Genomic DNA, 23,007 nt, shown 5'->3' with positions numbered 1-23,007 from the left:
AAAAAGTGGAAATGTTCTCCATAATAACAGAAGTGGAGATAGAAACTTTCTCTACAATAATCGTTTTCCGGATGTTTTTACGGAAGGTTTTCAGATATTGAACTGATTTTTCGTATGTGAGTCTACATACATGTGTACATGCCTTACAGATTAAGTGTGAAATTCGTTCCGGTCCATTGATTTGTGGTGAAGTTATAGGTTCGGACTTGAATCTTTTCACTATAATCACCGTTTTTCAGAGGAATATTACGCAAAGCTTGATATTTAGCTGATTTTTGGAATGTGAGTGTACATGACCTACAGATATAGTGTCAAATTCACTCTAGTCTGTTAATTTTTGGCGAAGTTATGGGCCTTGGACTTAGTCTTAGACATTTTGCTATAATAACTGTTTTCCAGAGGTTTTTTTTTACCAAACACTTTCAGATAATGAGCTGATTTTTGGTACCTTCATGACTTACAGGTGAAGTGTTCAATTTGTTGCGGTACATTGATGTTTGGCATAGTTATGTGCCTTGAACGTATAAATTTTCTCTTAAGTAACCTTTTCCGGATGTTTTTTAAGCAAAGCTTTCAGATATTGAACTGATTGTTGGTATTTGAGTCTTCCAACATGACTAACAGATGAAGGGTGAGTTTGTTTTTGTCCATTGATTTAAGGCTAAGTTATGGGGCTTTTTTTCTTTAAAATAGCTGCTGAGGGGCTTCAAAGCGCAGTTATTGTCATTGTTTTTCACAAACGCAGCTCTTTTTTATAAAAAAATTTACATTAATTTTTATTGGTTTAACTGATCATTATATTTCACTGAAATGCTGTTTAACACAACAAAAAATCCTAATAAAACTGATAATACCTTGGTAGGGGTTATCCAGTGACATGTTAAATTTGTCTATGATATTTGATGACAGGAATATGATGATTTACACTCATTATAACTTAAAATAAAAATAAGTATATCAACTAGAACGTCCACTCTTTAAACATGTCTACCCAATTGTTACAAAGTACAAAAACCTTGCTTAAACTAGACTTATTACTCAATATTGATGAAAATGGTCAGAATGTTCATCTGCAGAATACATGTATCTAGACCAAGTTTCAAATCTTGGTGTCAAGTTGATGATGTACATCCAGAAACTAGGTCACCAGGTCATATCTTAGACAAGAGGGCCAAAATGGCCCTATTTTGCTCACCTGAAAGGAGTCGGTTCATTCAATCTTTACCAAACGTCAAACTTGACCTAGATATTGTCTAGACAAACATCCTGGTCAAGTTTCATCATTATTGAACCAAAACTCTGGCATATGGAGTGATTTTGTTTTTGTAAGATTTGACCTTGTGACCTATATTTTGAGCAGACCCCCTTACCAAACATCAAACTTTGCTTACAAAAATAAATATTATGAACAAGATTAATAAAATCTGAAGCAAAATTGTGACCTCTAGAGTGTTTAAAGGATTTTGTATAATATCATGAAAATTTGGACAATCTAAGGGCAATAATTATGGCATTAACTATGTGATATATATAAAACCAATCTTTTCACCAAGTTTGATGATTGGGCAAAAAATGTGACTTCTAGAGTGTTCAAAAGCTTTTTTATTATATAAATATTAGAAAACTGCCCCCCCCCCCCCCCCCCCCCCCCTGGTAGCCATGTTATTCAACTGACCGGAACCATTTTCAAATTCAACTCTCATATCAAGGAAAGAAATGTTTAGACCAAATTTCATGAAAATAGACCCTTTCAGTTATTGCCGGTTTTTAATTATCTCCCTTGTGTGCGATGATTATCGAGTGTATCGATTGTTAACAAGAACAGAGATCTTGTTTGAAAATGGGTTTTTTTTCAACGATGTAATTGGACTGAACATATGCACGAAAAGGTTTGTACTTACCTAATTGTTAATAAGGTATTCTTTTCTAATGGAATTTTGATATTCGGTTTATACTACTGATAAAGAAGCGGTATAATTCATCAGAGAATGTGATCGGGGGACTAAATACTGAAAATCCCACAAAACATAACAACTAAATAAGCCTTTTCTTATAGTAAAACATTTATGAATGATGTTTTAAAAATAATGAAACATATATTTATTTGATCACAATTACAAGTGGTGTGGATATTGTTGTTGTTCATCAGCGATCGAATGAGTACGAGGTGCATTTAATCAATTGTAAAACAAAGGCCTAAAAGCGGAATACATAATTGTTAAATTGTATCATTTTCTTTTCCATTGAATGAATTTTCGTGTCGTTTCCATCGGATGACAATATTAATAATTTTAAGCATACAAATGGAACAGTGGTGTGGAAAGTGATATTTTTCATCAGCGATCGAAAGAGCATTGCAATTAAAAAACAAGGCCCTAACAGGCGGAATACATTACAATTTTTCTAATGCTGTGGTGATTTTCTTTTCCATTGAATGTATTTTCGTTTCCTTTACATTGAATGACAATATTAATAAATTTTAGCAATCATACGGAAAAGAACTCTGCATATTATGCCAATTAACTATCTGCATGTGTGCATATTGAAATCTCTTTACTAGTGATAAGGAGTGATAAAAATCTATCATTTTATGATCAATAAATCTATATATTTAATTTATATAACGCAAGTATTGTTAACACTATTGTGATTGCTTGTTTTCATGATGGTGTTTCGTACACTGCAGTAACGTACTTGAAATCTATGCACGTAATAGCGGAGTTTACATTTGCCGGTACCAGTTAAATACCTCAGTTGCGTAACAGTTAACTTGCACAATATTTTAAATTTATTTATAGTTATTAAACATTGTATTTTTATGGTTAAACTGGCTAATATAAAAACACTAGCTCCTGTAAATCCATTTCCTATGTCTTCATTTTTTTTAATGTTTAAATATTTTATTCAAGCAACTGTTCAGTATTTTGGCTTTAAAGTTTGGCTAAAATGACTGCATAATATGCCAAGGTGGGATGACATGGGGGTATCATAAATTGTGTTTAATTACCAGACACAAGGCTGCAACATGTGGTTTATGCAGGGACCCAAGTATATGTCCCTAGGTTTATGACACTTTGTTTTCTTTGTAATTGTCTGGACAGTATCCGATCATAACGAGACAATCGGGTTGTGATGAACAAATGTGCAACAAGAGATTGCCAAGCAATATTGTCCCCTACCGGTGAAACTTCACCATTGTCAGTAAAAAAAATATTTTTTTAAATATTTGTTGCCATAGCAACCATAATTTTTGACGTAGGAACGAAATGAAATGGCGTGCATACTCTCCATATTGCCATCTATCCATGTTTCAAGTTTCATGAAAAAATATGAAGAACGTTTAAAGTTATCGCAGGATCCAGAAAAGTGTGACGGACTGACAGACTAACAGACTGACTGACATAGAAGTGCAAACCATAAGTCCCCTCCGGTTTCACCGGTAGGGGACAATAAAACACCGGGATAAAAATGCTGCAACAAAGAGTGGCAACATTGGTGTGAACAATTAAAACAAACAATTAAATTAATCAAGAGAATTTATTTAATGTGTAACATGGTAAGTTTTTTTTTCAAACAAATAAAGGTTCAAATCAGGAACAATAAGTTGTGAAGCGTTTCACCCGTCATGCCGGCTATCACATTAAAATTAAATTAATAATTCAAATTATAATTTATTTAGACAGGGAAAGCTACTGGGGCTCGTCTGAGACTAGCTTGAGGCACAAGAAAAATCAACAACAATGTGACTAAACTATTTTTATTCTTTCCACACATTCATCATTTATACGCAATAATGCAAACAATACAAACAATTCATACAGAAATACAGTTCATAAACGTTCAACAGTTAATCATAATTGAGACAAAGTTTCAAAAACAATTATACACTTTCTTGTCTAAACTGGTTCAACAGTTTGTGTTCAGTATGAGGCATATGCCTGTTTAAAACACTAGGGTAAACAAACACCCATCACCACTATAATTAAATTCACTCACAAACTTCACTTTCACTATACATATAATTCAGAGCTCACTTTCATAGTATTGTTCACTTACATCTAATGTTAGTCGGTTAATGAAAACAAACAGTTTAAATCCATTTCTTCAACTTTGATAAATCACTTATAACTTGCATTAATCACAACACACGAAGTCACTTTGATTAAAAGACTAGCTGAGATTTGTCATTTAATAAATTCACTATGTTCACTCATCACTTATTAAAACACTAACTTGTTGTTGCACAAATTCACTAAGTCCTATTCTTTATTAAACCACTAACTCAAATTTCCACTTGAGAAAAAAAATACTAAGTCCCTTTTACTTAGTTATCACTAAGTTAATATTCCCTCTTAGTTAATAGAACTAAACCAACTTCACTAACTTAACATTTCCAGTTAGTGAAACACAAACAAAATCACTAATTATTTTCATTTAGAGAAAAATACTAAGTCCCTTTGCCTTAGTAATCACTAAGTTAATAATCTCACTTTGTTATAAGAACTAAACAAACTTCACTAACTTAACATTTCCAGTTAGTGAAACACAAACAAAATCACTAATTCAATATTTTCATTTAGAGAAAAATTGCTAAGTCCCTTTTACTTAGTTATCACTAAGTTAATATTCCCTCTTAGTTAATAGAACTAAACCAACTTCACTAACTTAACATTTCCAGTTAGTGAAACACAAACAAAATCACTAATTATTTTCATTTAGAGAAAAATACTAAGTCCCTTTTACTTAGTAAAATTTCAACTTAGAACATTAAACTCACCTCCATGATAGAGTTAGTCCACTAAATGAAAGTTTGGGGTTAATGAATTACTAACTTGCCAGATCAGTTTAGAGAAACAAGCTGTTTGGTTTATTGTGTACCCAGATGTTTTGGGAGTTCTTTAGGGAAAGGCCAACAATGTGCCAGTCCCCCTTATTCTGAGGTGTATCTTGCATATATTGTTAGCTGCCTAGACAAACATCCAATCAAATTAGAGCACTTCTATTCTTAGTATCCAGGTAAAGATAAGCACTGGTCAGAAGAGATGCTGACCACTGATGTAAACTACCCACACTCACAGAGAGTTTAAAGCATGATAGTATTATCATACAGTGAAACTATACCCGATCTATCATTTATGAATTTAACAGTTATTAAAAATTGTAATTTAATGAATCATAATTGTAAGAATTAAAACAAAGTAAACAATTAAAAGGCAGGCGTTACAGTTGCGTGTAAAAATCGATCTATTTGTTGTTTGTTTTCACTATTATTTGTTTTCGTTTGTTAAATTTAATTTATTCTGAAATAAGTTCAATTTATGAGAATTTTTTAACCAAACAAAAAAAAAGGTTGCAAAGAAGTGCCAAGTATGGAGATTTTTGTCGTAACCACATACCGAGCTCTTACATTGTGTTCTAACCCCGAGTTCGTTTTAAGTAAAAACAAATAATAACAACAATATAATCGTTTCAAAAATGCATGCAAATGTTGTATTCAGACATAATTAGTAAAACTTTATTTGATATTTTGCATGATTTTCATTAAAAACAATGATTTTGTCAACCTTCCAATATGCGCTTATATGAATTCCACCTCTTTTTGCCAACCAATGGGCGGGGTCTAAACTTTGCAGGTGGGGTGAATTAACACTTCAATTCCCATTTTCAATGATAAAGATCATGTTTCAAAGTGGTAAAAAGCGCTCAAATCATATGCCAATGATCAATACCATCAAAATATAAACGTTCGGCGCTTTTTTCAATATTTGGTATTTTAATAAAATATTAACGTTTAAAGTTTAGTGGTAACAGTACGGGATTTGTCTTGCAACACGCAGGGTTATTGAACGGAATGTTTAATGTATTTTCACGCTTCAACGTACTAAAATGAAATATGCGAAAAGCGATAACTTTAATAAGCGTCAATATAATAATCAAAGTACTGACAGTACTGGTGTGACGATGCTTTTGAAGAGGATTGATATAAAAGCATCTATTTAAGTTTATCTACATCACCACAATTGTGTATGTGGGTACGAAAATGTTGGGAAGGAAAAACATGGGTACGAACATTTTTGGTACAAAACTTATGCCAATAGAATTTAAGTACGTTAAAAGATTTGGTTACAAAAAAAATTTGGGTAGGAAAAAAATTGGGTAGGAAAAAAAATTTGATTACGAGCAAAAATTTGGGTAGGAAAAAAAATTGGGTACGAAAAAAATTGGGTACGAAAAATGTAGGGTACAAAAAAAAATTGGGGGCACGGGGAAGAAGTACCCGTGGGGAACTTGATCCTTTCAGCGAAACTGGGAGGCGGGTTACATTCTCGATCAAATATAACAAGAAATATCTTTAAAAAGGTATTCAACGTGTATTTTCTGTACCACTTATCTTAAAAAACGGTGTTACAGTAAAACGTTTGTGGGTTATAACATTACGTTTCAGCATATAAATTCAAAACTTGACACGCTCTTTAATTACACTATGCTCTTTAATTTCACATGTATAGCATACCAAACTCTATATTTTGTTGTTTCCTTTCCTAAGTTAATGATGTTTTGTGTACGGACGTGATTTCACAATCCCATGTGCATGAACATATACTTTTTCTCTTTTGATTATTGTTCTTTTTCTCTAATTCAATAAGCTTAGGCATGTTTGTTCGTTAAGTACGGCAATAATTTCATGATGATTCCCGATCGAAAGTGGGTATGAGCACAGCATAGAAAAATCGAGCTATCTCAATCGGACTGGTTCGGTCTTTTACATAGGTTGCAATTGTGAAGAATTTTTTCATGATATGATTACTTAGACGATGCTTCGCAGCATCGTCAAAAATGAAATATTTGTGCAATTTAAGCATATATAGTGCAAGAGACGTTGATATTATCAGCGACACTGTACAATTTTCTCTCTGGCGGATTTTGTATCATCTCAACTCTTACACTAGTAAATACGAATAACTGAAAGGGTCTATTGGGCCAAAAATGTGACTTCTAGAGTGTTCACATGTTTTCACTAAATACATATAGAGAGAAATGCCCCGCCCACTGGCGGCCATGTTTTTTCACCGATCTGGACCATTTTCGCACTCGTCCGAGATATCAATAAAACCAATGTTTTGACCAACTTTCATGATGATTGGGCAAAAATTGTGACTTTCAGAGTGTTTACAAGGTTACTATATAGCCAAAAAAGGACAACTGCCATCCACCCCGGCAGCCGTGTTATTCCACTGACCGGAACCATTTTTGAACTCAACTCTCATATCAAGGAAACAAATGTTCTGACCATATTTCATGAAAATTGGGCCAAAAAATGTGACTTCTAGAGTGTTCACATGTTTTCACTATATACATATAGAGAAAAATGCCCCGCCCACTGGCGGCCATGTTTTTTCACCGATCTGGACCAATTTCGAACTCGTCCAAGATATCAATAAAACCAATGTTTTGACCAACTTTCATGATGATTGGGCAAAAATTGTGACTGCTCGAGTGTTTACAAGGTTTCTCTATAGCCAAATAAGGAAAACTGCCCCCCCCCCGGCAGCCATGTTATTCAACTGACCGGAACCATTTTCGAACTCAACTCTCATATCAAGGAAACAATTGTTCTGACCAAATTTCATGAAAATTGGGCAAAAAATGTGACTTCTAGAGTGTTCACATGTTTTTTCACCGATCTGGATCATTTTCAAACTCGTCCGAGATATCAATAAAACCAATGTTTTGGCCAACTTTCATGATGATTGAAAAACATTGTGACTTCTTGAGTATTTACAATGTTTCTCTATAGCCAATTAAGGAAAACTGCCCCGCCCACTGGCGGCCATGTTTTTCAACGCACCGGAATCACTTTTGAACCCAGCCAACATATCATTAGGACAAAACATTTTGACAAAGTTACATGAAGATTGGGCATGAAATGTGACTTCTACAGTGTTTACAAGTTTTTTCCTTTTTTTTGACCTAGTGACCTAGTTTTTTACCCGGCATGACCCAGTTTCGAACTCGACCGAGATTTCATTGGGACATAGCTTCTGACCAAGTTTCATGAAGATCTGACGATAAATGTGGCCTCTAGAGTGTTTACGAACAAATGTGGACGGACGGACAGACAGACGACGGACAAAGACCGGTCACAAAAGTTCACCTGAGCAATCAGGTGAGCCAAAAAAAACTTGTAACCACTCTCTAGGCCACATGGATTACTGAATCTGATGAAACATGACCAAAATGCTTATCCTCACAATATCTTAGCAGAGTTTAAACCTGGATCATGTGCATCCAAAAAGAAGGTCACCAGGTAAAATGTAATTTTAACAAGAGCACCGCCTTGCGGGTGCAGACCGCTCATCTATTTTCTTTTTAAAGGTGAAGGGACTCTCATTTTCAATCACAAAGGAGGGAGGAGTGGAGTGAAGAGGGGTGTATAGTGTGGGGTTGTGGACATTTATTACATTATCTTCCAAAAAAGCGAAAAAAAAAAAAAATAATAAAAAAATCGGGGGGGGGGGGGGGGGGTATAGTGTGAGGGTGTGGTGATAATTTGTGAGATGATCTTAAAAAAAAAAAAAAAAAAAAAAAAAATCAAAAAAAAAATTTGGGGGGGGGGTGGGGTGGGGGGGTGGGGTGGGGGGTATAGTGTGAGGGTGTGGTGGTCATTTGTGAGATGATCTTATAAAAAAAATAAAAAAAAAAAAAAAAATAGGGGGGGGGGAGGGGGGGAGGGGGGGGAGGGCACGGGGGATGGTTTGGGTGAAGTCTATTGTGGTATGTCAGGTAAGAGTAGTTTCATCAAAGTATCAATCAAATCTAATCATAAATAAAGAAGTTATGGCAATTTTAGCAAAATTTAATAATTTGACCTTGAGAGTCAAGGTCATTCAAAGGTCAAAGTAAAATTCAAGTTGCCAGGTACAGTAACCTCATGATAGCATGTAAGTATTTGAAGCTTGAAAGCAATAGCCTTGATACTTCGAGTGGATCGAAACACAAAATTTAACCATATATTAAAAGTTACTAAGTCAAAAAAGGGCCATAATTCCGTAACAATGACAACCAGAGTTATGCAACTTGTCCTTTTACTGTACCCTTATGATAGTTTGTGAGTGTTCCAAGTATGAAAGCAATATCTATGATACTTTAGGGGTAAAGTGACCAAAACATAAATCTTAACCAAATTTTCAATTTTCTAAGTATAAAGGGCCCATAATTCCGTCCAAATGCCAGTCAGAGTTACATAACTTTGCCTGCACCGTCCCCTTATGATAGTTCATAAATCTTGCAAGTATGAAAGCAATAGCTTTGATACTGTAGGAATAAAGTGGACCTAAACACAAAACTTAATCAAATTTTCAATTTTCTAAGTATAAAAAGGGCACATAATTCTGTCAAAATGCCAGTCAGAGTTACATTACTTTGCCTGCACAGTCCCCTTATGATAGTTAGTAAGTGTTGCAAGTATGAAAGCAATAGCTTTGATGCTTAAGGAATAAAATGGACCTAAACACAAAACTTAACCAAAATTGTCAATTTTCTAAGTATAAAAAGGGCACATAATTCTGTCAAAATGCATGCCAGAGTTATCTAACTTTGCCTGCCCAGTCCCCTCATGATAGTAAGTAAGTGTACCAAGTTTGAATGCAATAGCATTGATACTTACTGAGAAAAGTGGAACTAAACGCAAAACTTAACCAAAATTTTCAATTTTTTAAGTATAAAAAGGGCACATAATTCTGTCAAAATGCACGCCAGAGTTATCTAACTTTGCCTGCCTAGTCCCCTCATGATAGTAAGTAAGTGTACCAAGTTTGAATGCAATAGCATTGATACTTTCTGAGAAAAGTGGACCTAAACGCAAAACTTAACCGGACGCCAACGCCAACGCCAACGCCGACGCCGACGCCGACGCCAAGGTGATGACAATAGCTCATAATTTTTTTTCAAAAAATAGATGAGCTAAAAATGTTACCTATATAGAAGCAACATTTATTACTCAGTATTGCTGAAACTTTATCAGACTGTTTATCTTGACAACATCAAGGCAATGTTTAGTTTAAACCTATTTATTTTAGCTCCTTTGCATAGTACTTACTACTTATTTCAAGCGCTCTCATGTTTCCTGTGCCTAGAACCAATACTTTGTCTTTGGAGAAATCTAAAGGACGCTCCCACGGTGGGGATCGAACCTGTGACCTCCCGGTCTCTAGGTTGACACCATATCTATTACTCCACGGCGACTGCAAGGCCATGCTTGAATCTGGGTTGTGGTGTCCATAACTAGATTATAAGATAACCAGTTAAAGTTTTCAACAATTGGGGAATGTGAACTCAGGTCAGTGAATAAAGTTATTTAAAGGTCATTATAACCCTCTTGTTAGTAGCAGTGGCCTAGACCTTTACATGACATGCTCTAAAATACAATTCCAAACTAGGTCTCCCGATAAGCTTGCTATATGCCAAGTTTCATCAAGATTTGTCAATGCAAGCTAAAGTTATTTACCGTATACACATTTATCACCTTTTTTCTGTGTTTCTTTATTTAGTTACAATGAACATGAAATGACTGGCCTAAAAGGCAAACCTAAGCTAGGTCTTCAAGGCAAACCTTAGCTAGGTCTTCAAGGCAAACCTTAGCTAGGTCTTCAAGGCAAACCTTAGCTAGGTCTTCAAGGCAAACCTTAGCTAGGTCTTCAGGAGGCAAACCTTAGCTAGGTCTTCAGGAGGCAAACCTTAGCTAGGTCTTCGGGTAAGCTTACCAACACACTAAATTTATGTGCAATAAAATCAACAAGTTCAATCTCCTGAGTTGTTGTGCGTAGATGACCTGAAAAGGCAAATAAAACAAGACTATTAAGCAACATGGTCCCCTACCAGTGAAACTCCACCATTTTCAGCAATATTTCCAGTCTATTGGTTGCCATAGCGACCAAAATTCTTGATGTAGGAACAACATAAAATAGTGTGCATAACGTAATCTATATATTGCCATCTATCCATGTTTCAAGTTTCCTAAAAAAATATTTAGAACTTTTAAAGTTATCGCAGGATCCAAAAAATTAGCAATATTTCTTGTCTATTTGTTGCCATAGCAACCAGAATTATTGACGTACACGTAGGAACAAAATGAAATGACGTGCATTCTCTCCATATAGCCATCTGTCCATGTTTCAAGTTTCATGGAAAAAAATATGAAGAACTTTTTAAGTTCTCGCTGGATCCAGAAAAATGTGACAGACAGACTCACAGACAGACACACAGAGAGCAAACCATACATTGTAAGTCCCCTCCGGTTTCACCGTAAGGGGACAAAAAGGAACCAACTCCATGTATAAGGCAACAAGAGTGATTATACTTGACAATTCACCTCATCTGACCGCCACCTATTCAATATACAGGGTGCAGAATCAATCGAGTTTCGCAGGTTTTACACACGGGCAGGACAGAATGCACACACTGTTAAGAACTATATTTTTGCAATTATCTCGAGTTATTAAAATACATTTTCAAAAATATTTAGTGCATAAAAGACAGTTTTTCTTGCAGTTTGTGCTGATATCATAAGGTATAAGAATAAATCCTTGAATATGTCTGAAATCGTTGACAATATTTTACGTTGCATGACGCATAACCGTGAACAATGAATGCAGTAGATACCAACTTTTTTAACAAGATCACAGGCTTACTAAATAAAGTAATTCAGATGTTTTTCACTTTGCTATAAGCAGCATAAAAATCTGTTGTTTATGCGCTAGTTGAAATGCTTAAGAAAAATAATTGTAACAAGATATGTGTTTGTCAGAAACACTATGTTCCCTACTGAGCCACTTTGAAGCTATATATTTGACCTTTGACCTTGAAAGATGACCTTGACCTTTCACCACTCAAAATGTGCAGCTCCATGAGATACACATGCAAGCCAAATATGAAGTTTCTATCTTTAATATTGCAAAAGTTATGGCAAAATGTTAAAGTTGGATCAAAAAAACATTCATTTAAAAGACGGGGCAAAAACAATGTCCCCCACTATAGTGGTGGATGACATAAAAAGTTATTTAAAACAAGACTATTGCCAAGCTATATGGTCCCCTACCGGTGAAACTCCACCATTTTCAGCAATATTTCTAATCTATTTGTTGCCATAGCAACCAGAATTCTTGACGTAGGAACAAAATGAAATGACATGCATAATCTCCATATGGTCATCTATCCATGTTTCAAGTTTCATTAAACAAATATGCAATACTTTTAAAGTTATCGCAGGATCCACAAGTTTCAGCAATATTTCTAGTCTATTGGTTGCCATAGCAACCAGAATTCTTGACGTAGGAACAAAATGAAATGACGAGCAAAATCTCCATATTGCCATCTATCCATGTTTCAAGTTTCAAGAACTTTTTAAGTTATCGCAGGATCCAGAAAAGTGTGACAGACTGACTGACAGACAGAGCGCAAACCACAAGTCCCCTCCGGTTTCACCGTTAGGGGACAATAAAGCACCACTTACAGTTGTGTATGCATCCATTAAAGTTAAAATGGGGAACCTCAAAAGTCATGTGATCCTGCACCCTGTATATGCTGTTTAGAAGTCTATTCCTTCAGTAGTTTTTGAGAGAACAGCAATTGAAGAGAAACTGACTAATGGTAGTTTTGGTACACTAGAAACTCGGTGATAAATGCAGCAAATGATAAATCTTGGACTCAGCACTCATTACAAAAACCATCTATTTGTGAATGAAGTTTGGAACTGACATCTAGTGGGGTTAGAGTTATTGAATTCAAACTAAAAAAAATCATAAGAAATAACAGTCGGGAGCTGCCAGCTGTGCTATCTGCTTTTTAAGGAAAATGTGTAAAACAAAAAAAATGCAAAATCTTATGCTTTTTATTTTATTTATTCTAAAAGGTTCATGGATACAAGTATAAACATATGCAACACATAGCAACATATTTGTGTAAATCATCTAAAAATAACAGTACAGGATGCAATTTGTTATCAACAATAAATTGACTAAAAAAGATAAATTCTCTGTAAAATAACATTAAGAGAAATCATATTTATAAGCATGTATAAACATATGCAAGTGCCTGGCTTATGTATGATATTGGTCCAATTTAGACTACTGTAATTACAGTTGCATACAAAATAAGACAGCAAAAAGTACTAGGGCACAGGCCCATGTTGGCACACCTGAGAGTCTCTCCAGAGGCTCTATATGCTCAGGTGAGCTAAAAACAACCAATATAATTGTAAAACTGAATACATATCAAATTTACCGGTGCAACCATTATGTTGATTAAATTAATCAATTATAAGCTGACACATTTGTACAAATTATTTTTAAACTGCATAGTGAAAAATTACCCACATTGTGAGAAAGTTATTTTCAAATTGCATAGTGAATAATTTAAGTTACAGTTTTGACTTGACCTTTGACTCCAAAGATTGACTTTGAGCCATCCCTAAATGGCACACATTTGTGGCAAGTGATAATTTAATTGCATGATGAAGCTACTCCATACAAAATAGGACAGATTAATGCATGCACTTATGCAGGTAATTGCAATAAAAGCTGGTGACGTCTTCTCATATATTTAAAATTGTCCACAAGTGGGCTCGAAATATCAAGCAGATCGGAAAAAAGCAAATATAACAAAAACAAGAAATGTGTTTGTCAGAAACACAATGCCCCCAATTGCGTGGCTTTGAAATAAAAAAAATAAAAATTATTTTTACCTTTGACCTTGAAGGATGACCTTGACCTTGAACTTCCACCACTCAAAACGTTCAGCTTCATGAAAACGCCGCTTTGATTTTTTAATATTTTTTTAAACTTTGACCTTGAAGGATGACCTTGACCTTGAACTTCCACCACTCAAAACGTGCAGCTTCATGTGAACGCCGCTTTGAATTTTAATTATTTTTTGTTGACCTTTGACCTTGAAGCATGACCTTGACCTTGAACTTCCACCACTCAAAATGTGCAGCTCTGTGAGATGCACATGCATGCCAAATATCAAGTTGCTATCTTCAATATTGAAAAAGTTATGGCCAATGTTAAAGTTTTCGGATGGACAGACGCCATATATTTGACATTTGACCTTGAAGGATGACTTTGACCTTCACCTTTCACCACTCAAAATGTTCAGCTCCATGCGATACACATGCATGCCATACATGTATATCAAGTTGCTATCTTCAATAGTGAAAAAGCTATGGCCAAGGTTAAAGTTTTCGGACGTACGGACAGATGCCATTTACTAGTAGTAAAAGAAATTTGATCTTGAAGGATGACCTTGACCTTCACCTTTTACCACTTAAATTGTGCAGCTCCGTGAGATGCACATGCATGCCAAATATTGCTATCTTCAATAATGCAAAAGTTATGGCCAACGTTAAAGTTTTTTTTTGGACGGATGGACAGACTGACATACACACATACTGACTGATGGACAGTTCAACTGCTATATGCCACCCTACCGGGGGCATAAAAAGTTATGGCCAATGTTAAAGTTTTAGGACGGACGGACAGACGCCATATATTTGACATTGGACCTTGAAGGAAGACCTTGACCTTGACCTTTCACCACTCAAAATGTTCAGCTCCTTGAGATACACATGCATGCCAAATATCAAGTTGCTATCTTGAATATTGAAAAAGTTATGGCCAATGTTTAAGTTTTCGGACGGACAGACGCCATATATTTGACATTTGACCTTGAAGGATGACCTTGACCTTCACCTTTCACCACTTAAAATGTGCAGCTCCATGAGATGCACATGTATGCCAAATATCAAGTTGCTATGTTCAATATTGAAAAAGTTATGGCCAATTTTAAAATTTGCGGACGGACAGACGCCATATATTTGACCTTATAGGATGACCTTGACCTTCATCTTTCACCACTCAGAATGTTCAGCTCCACGAGATACATATGCATGCCAAATATCAAGTTGCTATCTTCAATAGTGGAAAAGTTATGGCCAATGTTTAAGTTTTTGGACGTACGGACAGATGCCATATATTAGACATTTGATTTTGAAGGATGACCTTGACCTTCACCTTTCACCACTCGAAATGTGCAGCTCCATGCGATGCACATGCATGCCAAATATCACGTTTCTATCTTCATCTTCAATAATGCAAAAGTTATGGCCAACGTTAAAGTTTTTTTCCGGACGGACGGACAGACTGACATACACGCATACTGACAGTTCAACTGCTATATGCCACCCTACCGGGGGCATAAAAAGTTATGGCCAATGTTAAAGTTTTCGGACGGACGGACAGACGCCATATATTTGACATTTGACCTTGAAGGATGACCTTGACCTTAACCTTTCACCACTCAAAATGTGCAGCTCCATGAGATGCACATGTATGCCAAATATCAAGTTGCTATGTTCAATATTGAAAAAGTTATGGATATTAAAGTTTTCGGACGGACGGACAGACTGACACACTGACGAACAGTTTAATTGCTATATGCCACCCTACAGGCGGCATAAATATAATCCTTAAATATTAAAACTTATAATATTGCGATTGTCATATGTGAATGCCACACTGTACTCAATAAAAGTAGAACACAAAATATAAAAGAACATTTAAAAAAAATCAGAAATTTAACTTTCTGTTAAATACGTCTGCCCTCTGAGGCAAAACAAATCTAAAAATATCAAGTTTGGTGAAAAATTAATAATGACTTATTGTTCATTTTATGTTCATAATAAGTAAAGAGTATTCAATGTGCAGTATCTATTTCATATAAAACCTAGTAGCTATAATAATACCACCATAAACAGTTGCCTGACATTGGATAACAAATGTTAACCATCTACAACAATATCGTCTAAAATGCTCATTTAAGATCATTCAATTGCAATAACTTAACAAAAACCAATAAAAAATAAGTTGAAACAATAATAACCTACCTGTTTACCCGTACCAGTAAATTGGTGCACAATATAATACAATTATAATTGAAGAATATTTAAGATAATATGTAAAATATGCAAATCAATCAACTAAAATTGCAAATTAAGCTTTATTAGAAATTCATCAGTATGTAATGCATAGGTGGACCTTTTTTTGTGTTATGGACTTTCTCCGATATTCAATTATATTCTAGTCCACTTGAATATTCTTCCACTTTGATAGGTAATGTAGATAGTCTGTCAGTCATCTGATAAAATGACCACAAAGATTATGATATATCTGAAGCGATAATGTGCGTAGTATTTATAAAGTGATAATGTATGGTCATAAAGACCTTAAACACAAATTTTATCAGAACCAGAATGACCTCTAAACACATGTTAAGTTTTAAACCGACATCTTACGCAGACACCAATATTTGGGGGAGAAGTAAAGCTCTGACTATTCCCTGAAGTCAAGCTAATATTTCATCAGAACTGTGACATGCACACCATATAAATGTACACACTACATCACACTAACTACATTGATCCTGAGCTTATCAGAATAAAAAAAATTAAAGGTCAAAGTGACCTTGACCTTTGACCTAGTGACCCAAAAATGGGTGTGGCATGTAGAACTCATCAAGGTGCATCTACATGTATGAAGTTTCAAAGTTGTAGGTGGAAGCACTTTGATTTTAGAGCCAATGTTATAATTGAGACATGTTTTAGCACGGCGGACGCGGGACGATGAGCTGGCCATGACAATACCTCGTTTTTTTTCAAAAAACAGCCGAGCTAACTAAGGGGTCATGATGGCCCTCAAGCGCTCACCTGAGTCTGCCGACACCATTTTAGAAGACTTTACCAGGTGATCTAGTTTTTGATCAAACTTGCCAAAGATTCAAACCAAATATGGCCTTCATATTGTCAACATAAACATACTGACCATGTTTCATCAACAGCCAGTCATACCTGTGGTCCTTGAGAAGAAACAAGTGTTTTTAAGATTTGACCTGTTGACCACCTTTGTAGGGGCATCTTACCCAGATTAGCATTTTGCCCAGATATTGTCAAGGTAAACATTCTGACCAAGTTATATAAAGCTTAGGTCATAAATGATGCCCCTATAGTGGCAGGAATTTTGTACCTAGTTTTTGGACACACCTGATACACATTTATGCTGTGCCTATGTATGGCAAAGATAAGATACTGACTAGATTAAATAAAGATTGAGTCATGAATGTGGCCACTATTATGGCATCAAAGTTTTTGAAAGCTTTGACCTAGTGACCTAGAATTTTGGACCCAAATGACCCAGATTTATTCTCATTCTGGATATTTTCAAGATTAACATTCTGACTATATTTCATCTAGATTGAGTCATAAATATGACCTCTACAGTGGTATGAAGGTTTGTCTCTGATTTGGCTCAGTGACTTAGCTTTTTATGCTTTGACCCAGAATTAAATACAACCTAGGTATTGCTAAGTAAGATAACCATTCTGACCAAGTTTAATCAAGAGTAATAAAAGTGGCTTCTAGAGTAGTAACAAGGTTTTTCTCAGATTGCCAAGTTGACCTAGGGTTTTTAACACACAAGACCCAAATTCTTACTTGGCTTGTATATTGTAAAGATTCACATTCTGACCAAGTTTCATCAAAATTAAGTCATAAATGTGGCCTCTGAGGTGGAAGGAATGGTTTTCTAAGATTAGACTTGATGACCTAGATGTTTTATTCATGTTACCCAGATTCAAGCTTAGCCCAGATATGGTCTACATTAACATTCTTAACAAGTTTCATCGAGTTAATATTAAAAATATCGGCTCTTAAGTGGGAACGAGCTCAAAGTTGAGGACACACATCACACACCGTTGACTTATTCCAAACAAATGGTGTTCATAATACTTCACCTTGAGTACTTTGTGCTATGTTTAGCTAAAAATTAACACAGAGACGTAACAGTATAAGTAACTATTCAGTACAAAAATTGATTAATTTTTAAATTTGGCTTAGCATTTAATCAAACTGAAGTGGTAACATGCTCAGTCTGCATAGTGTACTTCTCCTCTGGCTCCAAATCATAACAAAGAGATTCAAAGCAAGTATATTCTTCACAATCTGGACAACAAGGAATTGCCCCACGTCCAAGTGGATGAAAGCACCCGTAGTACAAAGACTGAAATATGAGATGTAAAATTATACTCACCGAGACAACAAATAAAGTTGGCAGATAAAACCATTGACTCTTGGCATCAGTGAAATAAAACCAAAATCCCAGCATGAGCCAGTTTTCAATGTAAAATATAAAGTAGTATAAAATCATTCGGTATCTTGTCCGACCATCCCTGACGTTCAAGAAGCAAAAGACAAGCACATAGCCGCAAACAAAGTTGAAGCATTTCTCTTCACACCGATTTTGGTAGAACTGTGTTTTCTGACATATCAGCCATGATGACATTGCAATCCAGTGAACACCAACAACTATGAACACCCCCCATTTAAACTGAGAGGCAAACATGCCAAGGGCAATAACTCTGGGTCCAATTTCAACAGCTCTCCACAAGAAGTAGAGTATCGATCCTGGTATAGACATGTTTCCGCGGTCTTCATGGGAGAATCTCAAGGCCTTGTGGTAAGACACCATGGATATTGCAAGACTAGACCATGAAGACAGCATTGATACCACCCTGATACCACCTGAAAGTAAACAAGAGCTATCACCATAGGATGACATATGCCCCGTATTAGCACTTTGATAGAAGTCATTTTTCGAAACCTGAATACTAAATCCTTGAAATGCACTAAGTGACCCCGTGACCTAGTTTTTGACCTGGCATGACCCATATTCCAACATTACCTAGATATTGTCTAGATACAACTTCTGACCAAGTTTGGTAAAGATTGGATGAAAACTATTTGAATTAGAGAGCAGACATGAAAAGTGTGACAGACAGACTGACGGACAGTACGAAAACTATATACCCCCTTTTATTCAAAATGGGGCATAAACATATCAAACTAGCTAGATACCTTTCAAGAACATGTCTAGCCCATTGTCCATATGGCTGGCATTTTCTCTGAGGTCATGATACCGGGTATTTATTAAATAAATTACCAAAATAACTGAACTATTCAGTGTTGTCTGATGCATTGATTCACTATTATTAAAAAAACATGTTGAACATGATATCATATAGTTAGACTATAGTGTAACTGTGTTATTATTCAATAATATACATTGTATTTCAATAGTTGTGCCATTTCTAATGATAATCACTGATTACTAAAACATTTATGATTTTATCATAATAATTATGTACTTAGTAACCAGGGACTGTGCAGTAAGGGACACTTTCCAATTCTATAGTATTCTATAGTATTTTTCATTTCAATGAAGTCTGTTCTTAGCAAAAATCCAGTTTATGTGGAAAGTTTCATAGCTTATGGCACCTGCAAAAAGAAAGAAAAAACAGCTACAGGGACAATACTTAAGGCACATGCATTTAGCCCTATTTTCCCAGAGTGAGGCTTAATTACATACTTATTAACCAGGTGACTTCTTCCTCTCTGTATTCCATCAAGATGTAAATCTGTAGAAGAAGCTGAGGGGCAGCCTCCAAGAAGCATTCAAACATTCGAATACAAGAAGCATCCACATCTTCACAACGCATGAATGTGTAGTGGCGCTTTCTCACAGCCTCGCTCAGATTTTTGTCTCTGCTTTTAATGCCATTGTACAGGTACTCTATCTGCCTTTAAACCAAATAAACTTGGTATGAATATGGCTAAGTAAAATAATTCAAAACTGTACAAAAGAGGCAAAGTATTTTGTTACAGTTACTTGAAGTAAAGCTCTGTGATATTAAATGAATTGTGTCCCAGTGCTCTGTAATGATTTTTTAAGAGTTATTTTATGTTAAACATTTTACATGTACATGTAAGTGGTCTTGAGCAGATAAAAAAATTATTATAATGATATTATTATTAACAGGATAAATTCAATCATTTTTACAATATAACAAAAATCTACATCAAATAGGGAAATCTTTTATATTGCAAAGTAGCTCATTTTGAAATATTTTAAAATGTGAAATCTTGTGCGTTCAATATACAATGTACTGGTTTGCATGTAGGAACCATGATTTTTTAGGAGTTTGTATCTTAGTGCCTTTGGTTAAATTGCATATATATATCATATTTTCAAATAATTTTCCGTGTAGTACAAACACAGGTTTCATCTCTTTGAGAGGGTGTTTTTTGTCATGTTGTTATATGGTTTGCCTATAAAGGGGCCCAAAATGGGGTTATCATTTGTTAGTATAGAGTAAGGGGGCCTTTTCACAGATTTTGGCATGTATTGAAGTTTGTCATTAAATGCTTTATATTGATAAATGTAAAAATGGGATCTAAAAAGCTCCAGTGAACAAACAAAAATAAAATTAAAGAAAGAAAAAAAACAACCTCAAGTGGGCTTGAACCACTGACCCCTGGAGTAAAAGTCTATCGCTTAGACCACTCGGCCATCCGTGCTCATAAAATGTATGAATTTTATACCTTATATAAGCAATCCTCGTAGTGTCACAAAATTCATGAAAACAACAAAACTCTCCAAATCATTAAATTGTTTTGCGTTGCATCGCTTTATAATTTTCAGGTTTTTAAATCGTCAAACCAAAATGTGAAAAGATCTCTTTAAACAAGAAATCCCTTGAATAATTATTTCTACTTAAAATGTGATTCTTGGGCTCAACACATCAATATGCTTCTTATACTCCAAGACCAACATTAAGTTTACTAATGCCCATTATAATAATTATTATAATTTTACCTAAGATTAGCGTTAAGCCGTGTTTATAATGTGACTACTTAAGTCTTACCCAGGTGTATACCAAAAAATTAGTACCGGTAGGTATTATTTTAACTGTCCTTTTGTTGTCCCCAATTTTGGGAAGATACAATCTTCTAACCATGTTTCAATTTGACTGATGTATTGAAGCTGCTAACCCTATTTAAATGTTGGAATATTATGTAAAGAAAAAAGAGAATTGTAATTTGTCACAAACTTTCAAAATGCATTACTTTAATATTAAGAGAACATTTTCACAACTGTTTATTTGTAAGTTAATAATAATTATAACACAAAAAATGTATGTTGAATATTGGAGCACTGTTCTTTTTGTGCACTAAAATCACTGCATTAAGTGAATAATAAAGCAATCACAAGCAGTACACAGAAAATATGATAGTAAGAGATATAGATAGGAGTCAAATAATAGATCTACCTGCAAGCGTTAAGATTATTATGTGAATGCCTTGTGAGAATTTATAAGGTAAAAATATCATTAAAATATGTAAATTTGCATACTTGAATGTTTTCAGAATTAGGTACACTTTTTTATAATCTGTATCAACTATTAAGTTATTGAGGTTAAGCTTAATTTAAACCCAATAATATACTTACACAAAGCAAGGCTACTGCCTGTCCAAGGTTACTACAATTCCCAAACCAGTTATTTAAGCTGTAATAATATTGCAATGGATTTAAAACGTCATCATTATACATACATAGTTTCCATAGCAATCAGATTGCAATGTATGGGGATTTCAACAAGCAAACCAATAAGCAAATACTGAACAAGCGTGTCATATCAAGTGCAAGTTTTCATATTGTAACACATTACCTAATAACTGGGCCCATCATAAAACAAGTCATCACGATTCTGACAAGCCACAAAAGTCCTCTTGTTGTGTGCACTTGCTCTTTTCCGTGCTTGCTTATCAGTATTTTTTGACTTTGAAAGTCCAGAAAATACCAGCGCAAGTTCAATGCTGCAGTTACAAAACTTGGGACAACAATAAACGCTGTTGTTAGACCGAATGGCACAAGTCGGAGTTGATAAAAATAATCCCTCGCAAGAAGCATGTCAGTTACTACATCAAAGAAAAAGAAACCTATTGAACTGAATCCAAGGATAATATCAAATACAGTAAACTCAGGGGCTTGATGGATTGCTTGTTCTACATGCTTGTGTGGTGGCAATTCTCTGGTAGCACTGACACTGTCTAAATCTTCAGAATGCAACGCCAAGGCTCTTCCTACATAGGAATCATTTCCAAGGGAGTAGCGCAGCTGTGCGCTGTTTCTACTCGTACAATCAGCCTGATCACTTGCAAGCGCGGTATAAATTCCAAGTTTTTCATTATCTCTACATCTTCGAGACCGAGGAAGTTTCTTTTTGGACGCCATGTTTGTTTTTCTTTTTCCGAAGCTAAAGAGTAATATTAACCCAAATAAAAAATAACATTTACATTGGTTAACAACCAATCTGACAGAAGATATTCATTTGAATATTTCGGAACTTTAAGGATAGTCTTTGCAGATATATCCTTATAAATATAGTTTAACGATTGATATTTGTAATCACACTGGTTAAACATTTCATATATTGTATAATAAAAACTGAAAAGGAATATGAGTATGTTAACAATAAAACAATTGATATTTGTAATTATAATGGTTAAAAAGGCAAATATTATTTTGATCGAAACTGAAAATGAATACGAGTTTGTAAACATAAAACATACTACATGTTATAATACTTGTTATAAGGTGTGTCTGCTGCTGGTAAAGCTGAAGCTACTGGTAGACTTATTAAACAGAAGCTCTTATATATGCATGATTTAAGTCGTTTAAAAAATATGAATATTTACCGATATAAGTAGAATCGATTGTTTAAACTCAAATCTTTAATTCCTGTAATTCTAAGACTAGTGCCAGCACTCTTCACGTTCAGTGTTGTTTAAAACTCAGTAGAGTCAAGAAATTTTTTCAACAACCGTATGATTTTGAATTGCTGCTTAGTGGTTTGCGCAATGTGTTTCCTGGTTTTATAATGGCTATATACTATTTGAGATGCGTGAGTGTTATATATATAAAGAAGTGAAACTCCAGATATTTAAACCAATAATTATGATGACTTTCTATCATATAAAGTCTGAAGACCGAAATAATCATCCTCACAGTCATTTTTAAGAAATAATATTTTTCTATTACAGTTTTTTGTCGACTAGCAAAC

General features: G+C 34.9%; 1 protein-coding gene across 2 annotated transcripts; it reads right to left on the bottom strand.

The window, feature by feature from the left end:
• Positions 1 to 12,880: 12,880 nt before the first annotated feature.
• Positions 12,881 to 22,190, bottom strand: LOC127861534 (XK-related protein 6-like). 2 transcript variants are annotated; one of them, XM_052400122.1, is made up of 4 exons: positions 21,613 to 22,190; positions 19,473 to 19,684; positions 18,138 to 18,628; positions 12,881 to 16,191 (listed from the first exon to the last, which is right to left on the bottom strand). In XM_052400122.1, exons 1-4 carry the CDS (start codon positions 22,176 to 22,178, stop codon positions 16,123 to 16,125), a joined length of 1,338 nt encoding a protein of 445 aa, XP_052256082.1. In that variant the 5' UTR covers positions 22,179 to 22,190; the 3' UTR covers positions 12,881 to 16,122. The 2 variants fall into 2 exon arrangements, with proteins under 2 accessions (XP_052256082.1, XP_052256081.1); XM_052400121.1 differs by lacking the exon at positions 12,881 to 16,191 and having other exon boundaries at positions 17,915 to 18,628.
• Positions 22,191 to 23,007: the final 817 nt, after the last annotated feature.

Source organism: Dreissena polymorpha, chromosome 16, assembly GCF_020536995.1.
Source record: "Dreissena polymorpha isolate Duluth1 chromosome 16, UMN_Dpol_1.0, whole genome shotgun sequence".
In the NCBI taxonomy this organism is placed as follows: Eukaryota; Metazoa; Mollusca; class Bivalvia; order Myida; family Dreissenidae; genus Dreissena; species Dreissena polymorpha.
Note: the sequence above shows the minus strand (reverse complement) of the source record. Positions and strands in the feature narration are given on the sequence as shown.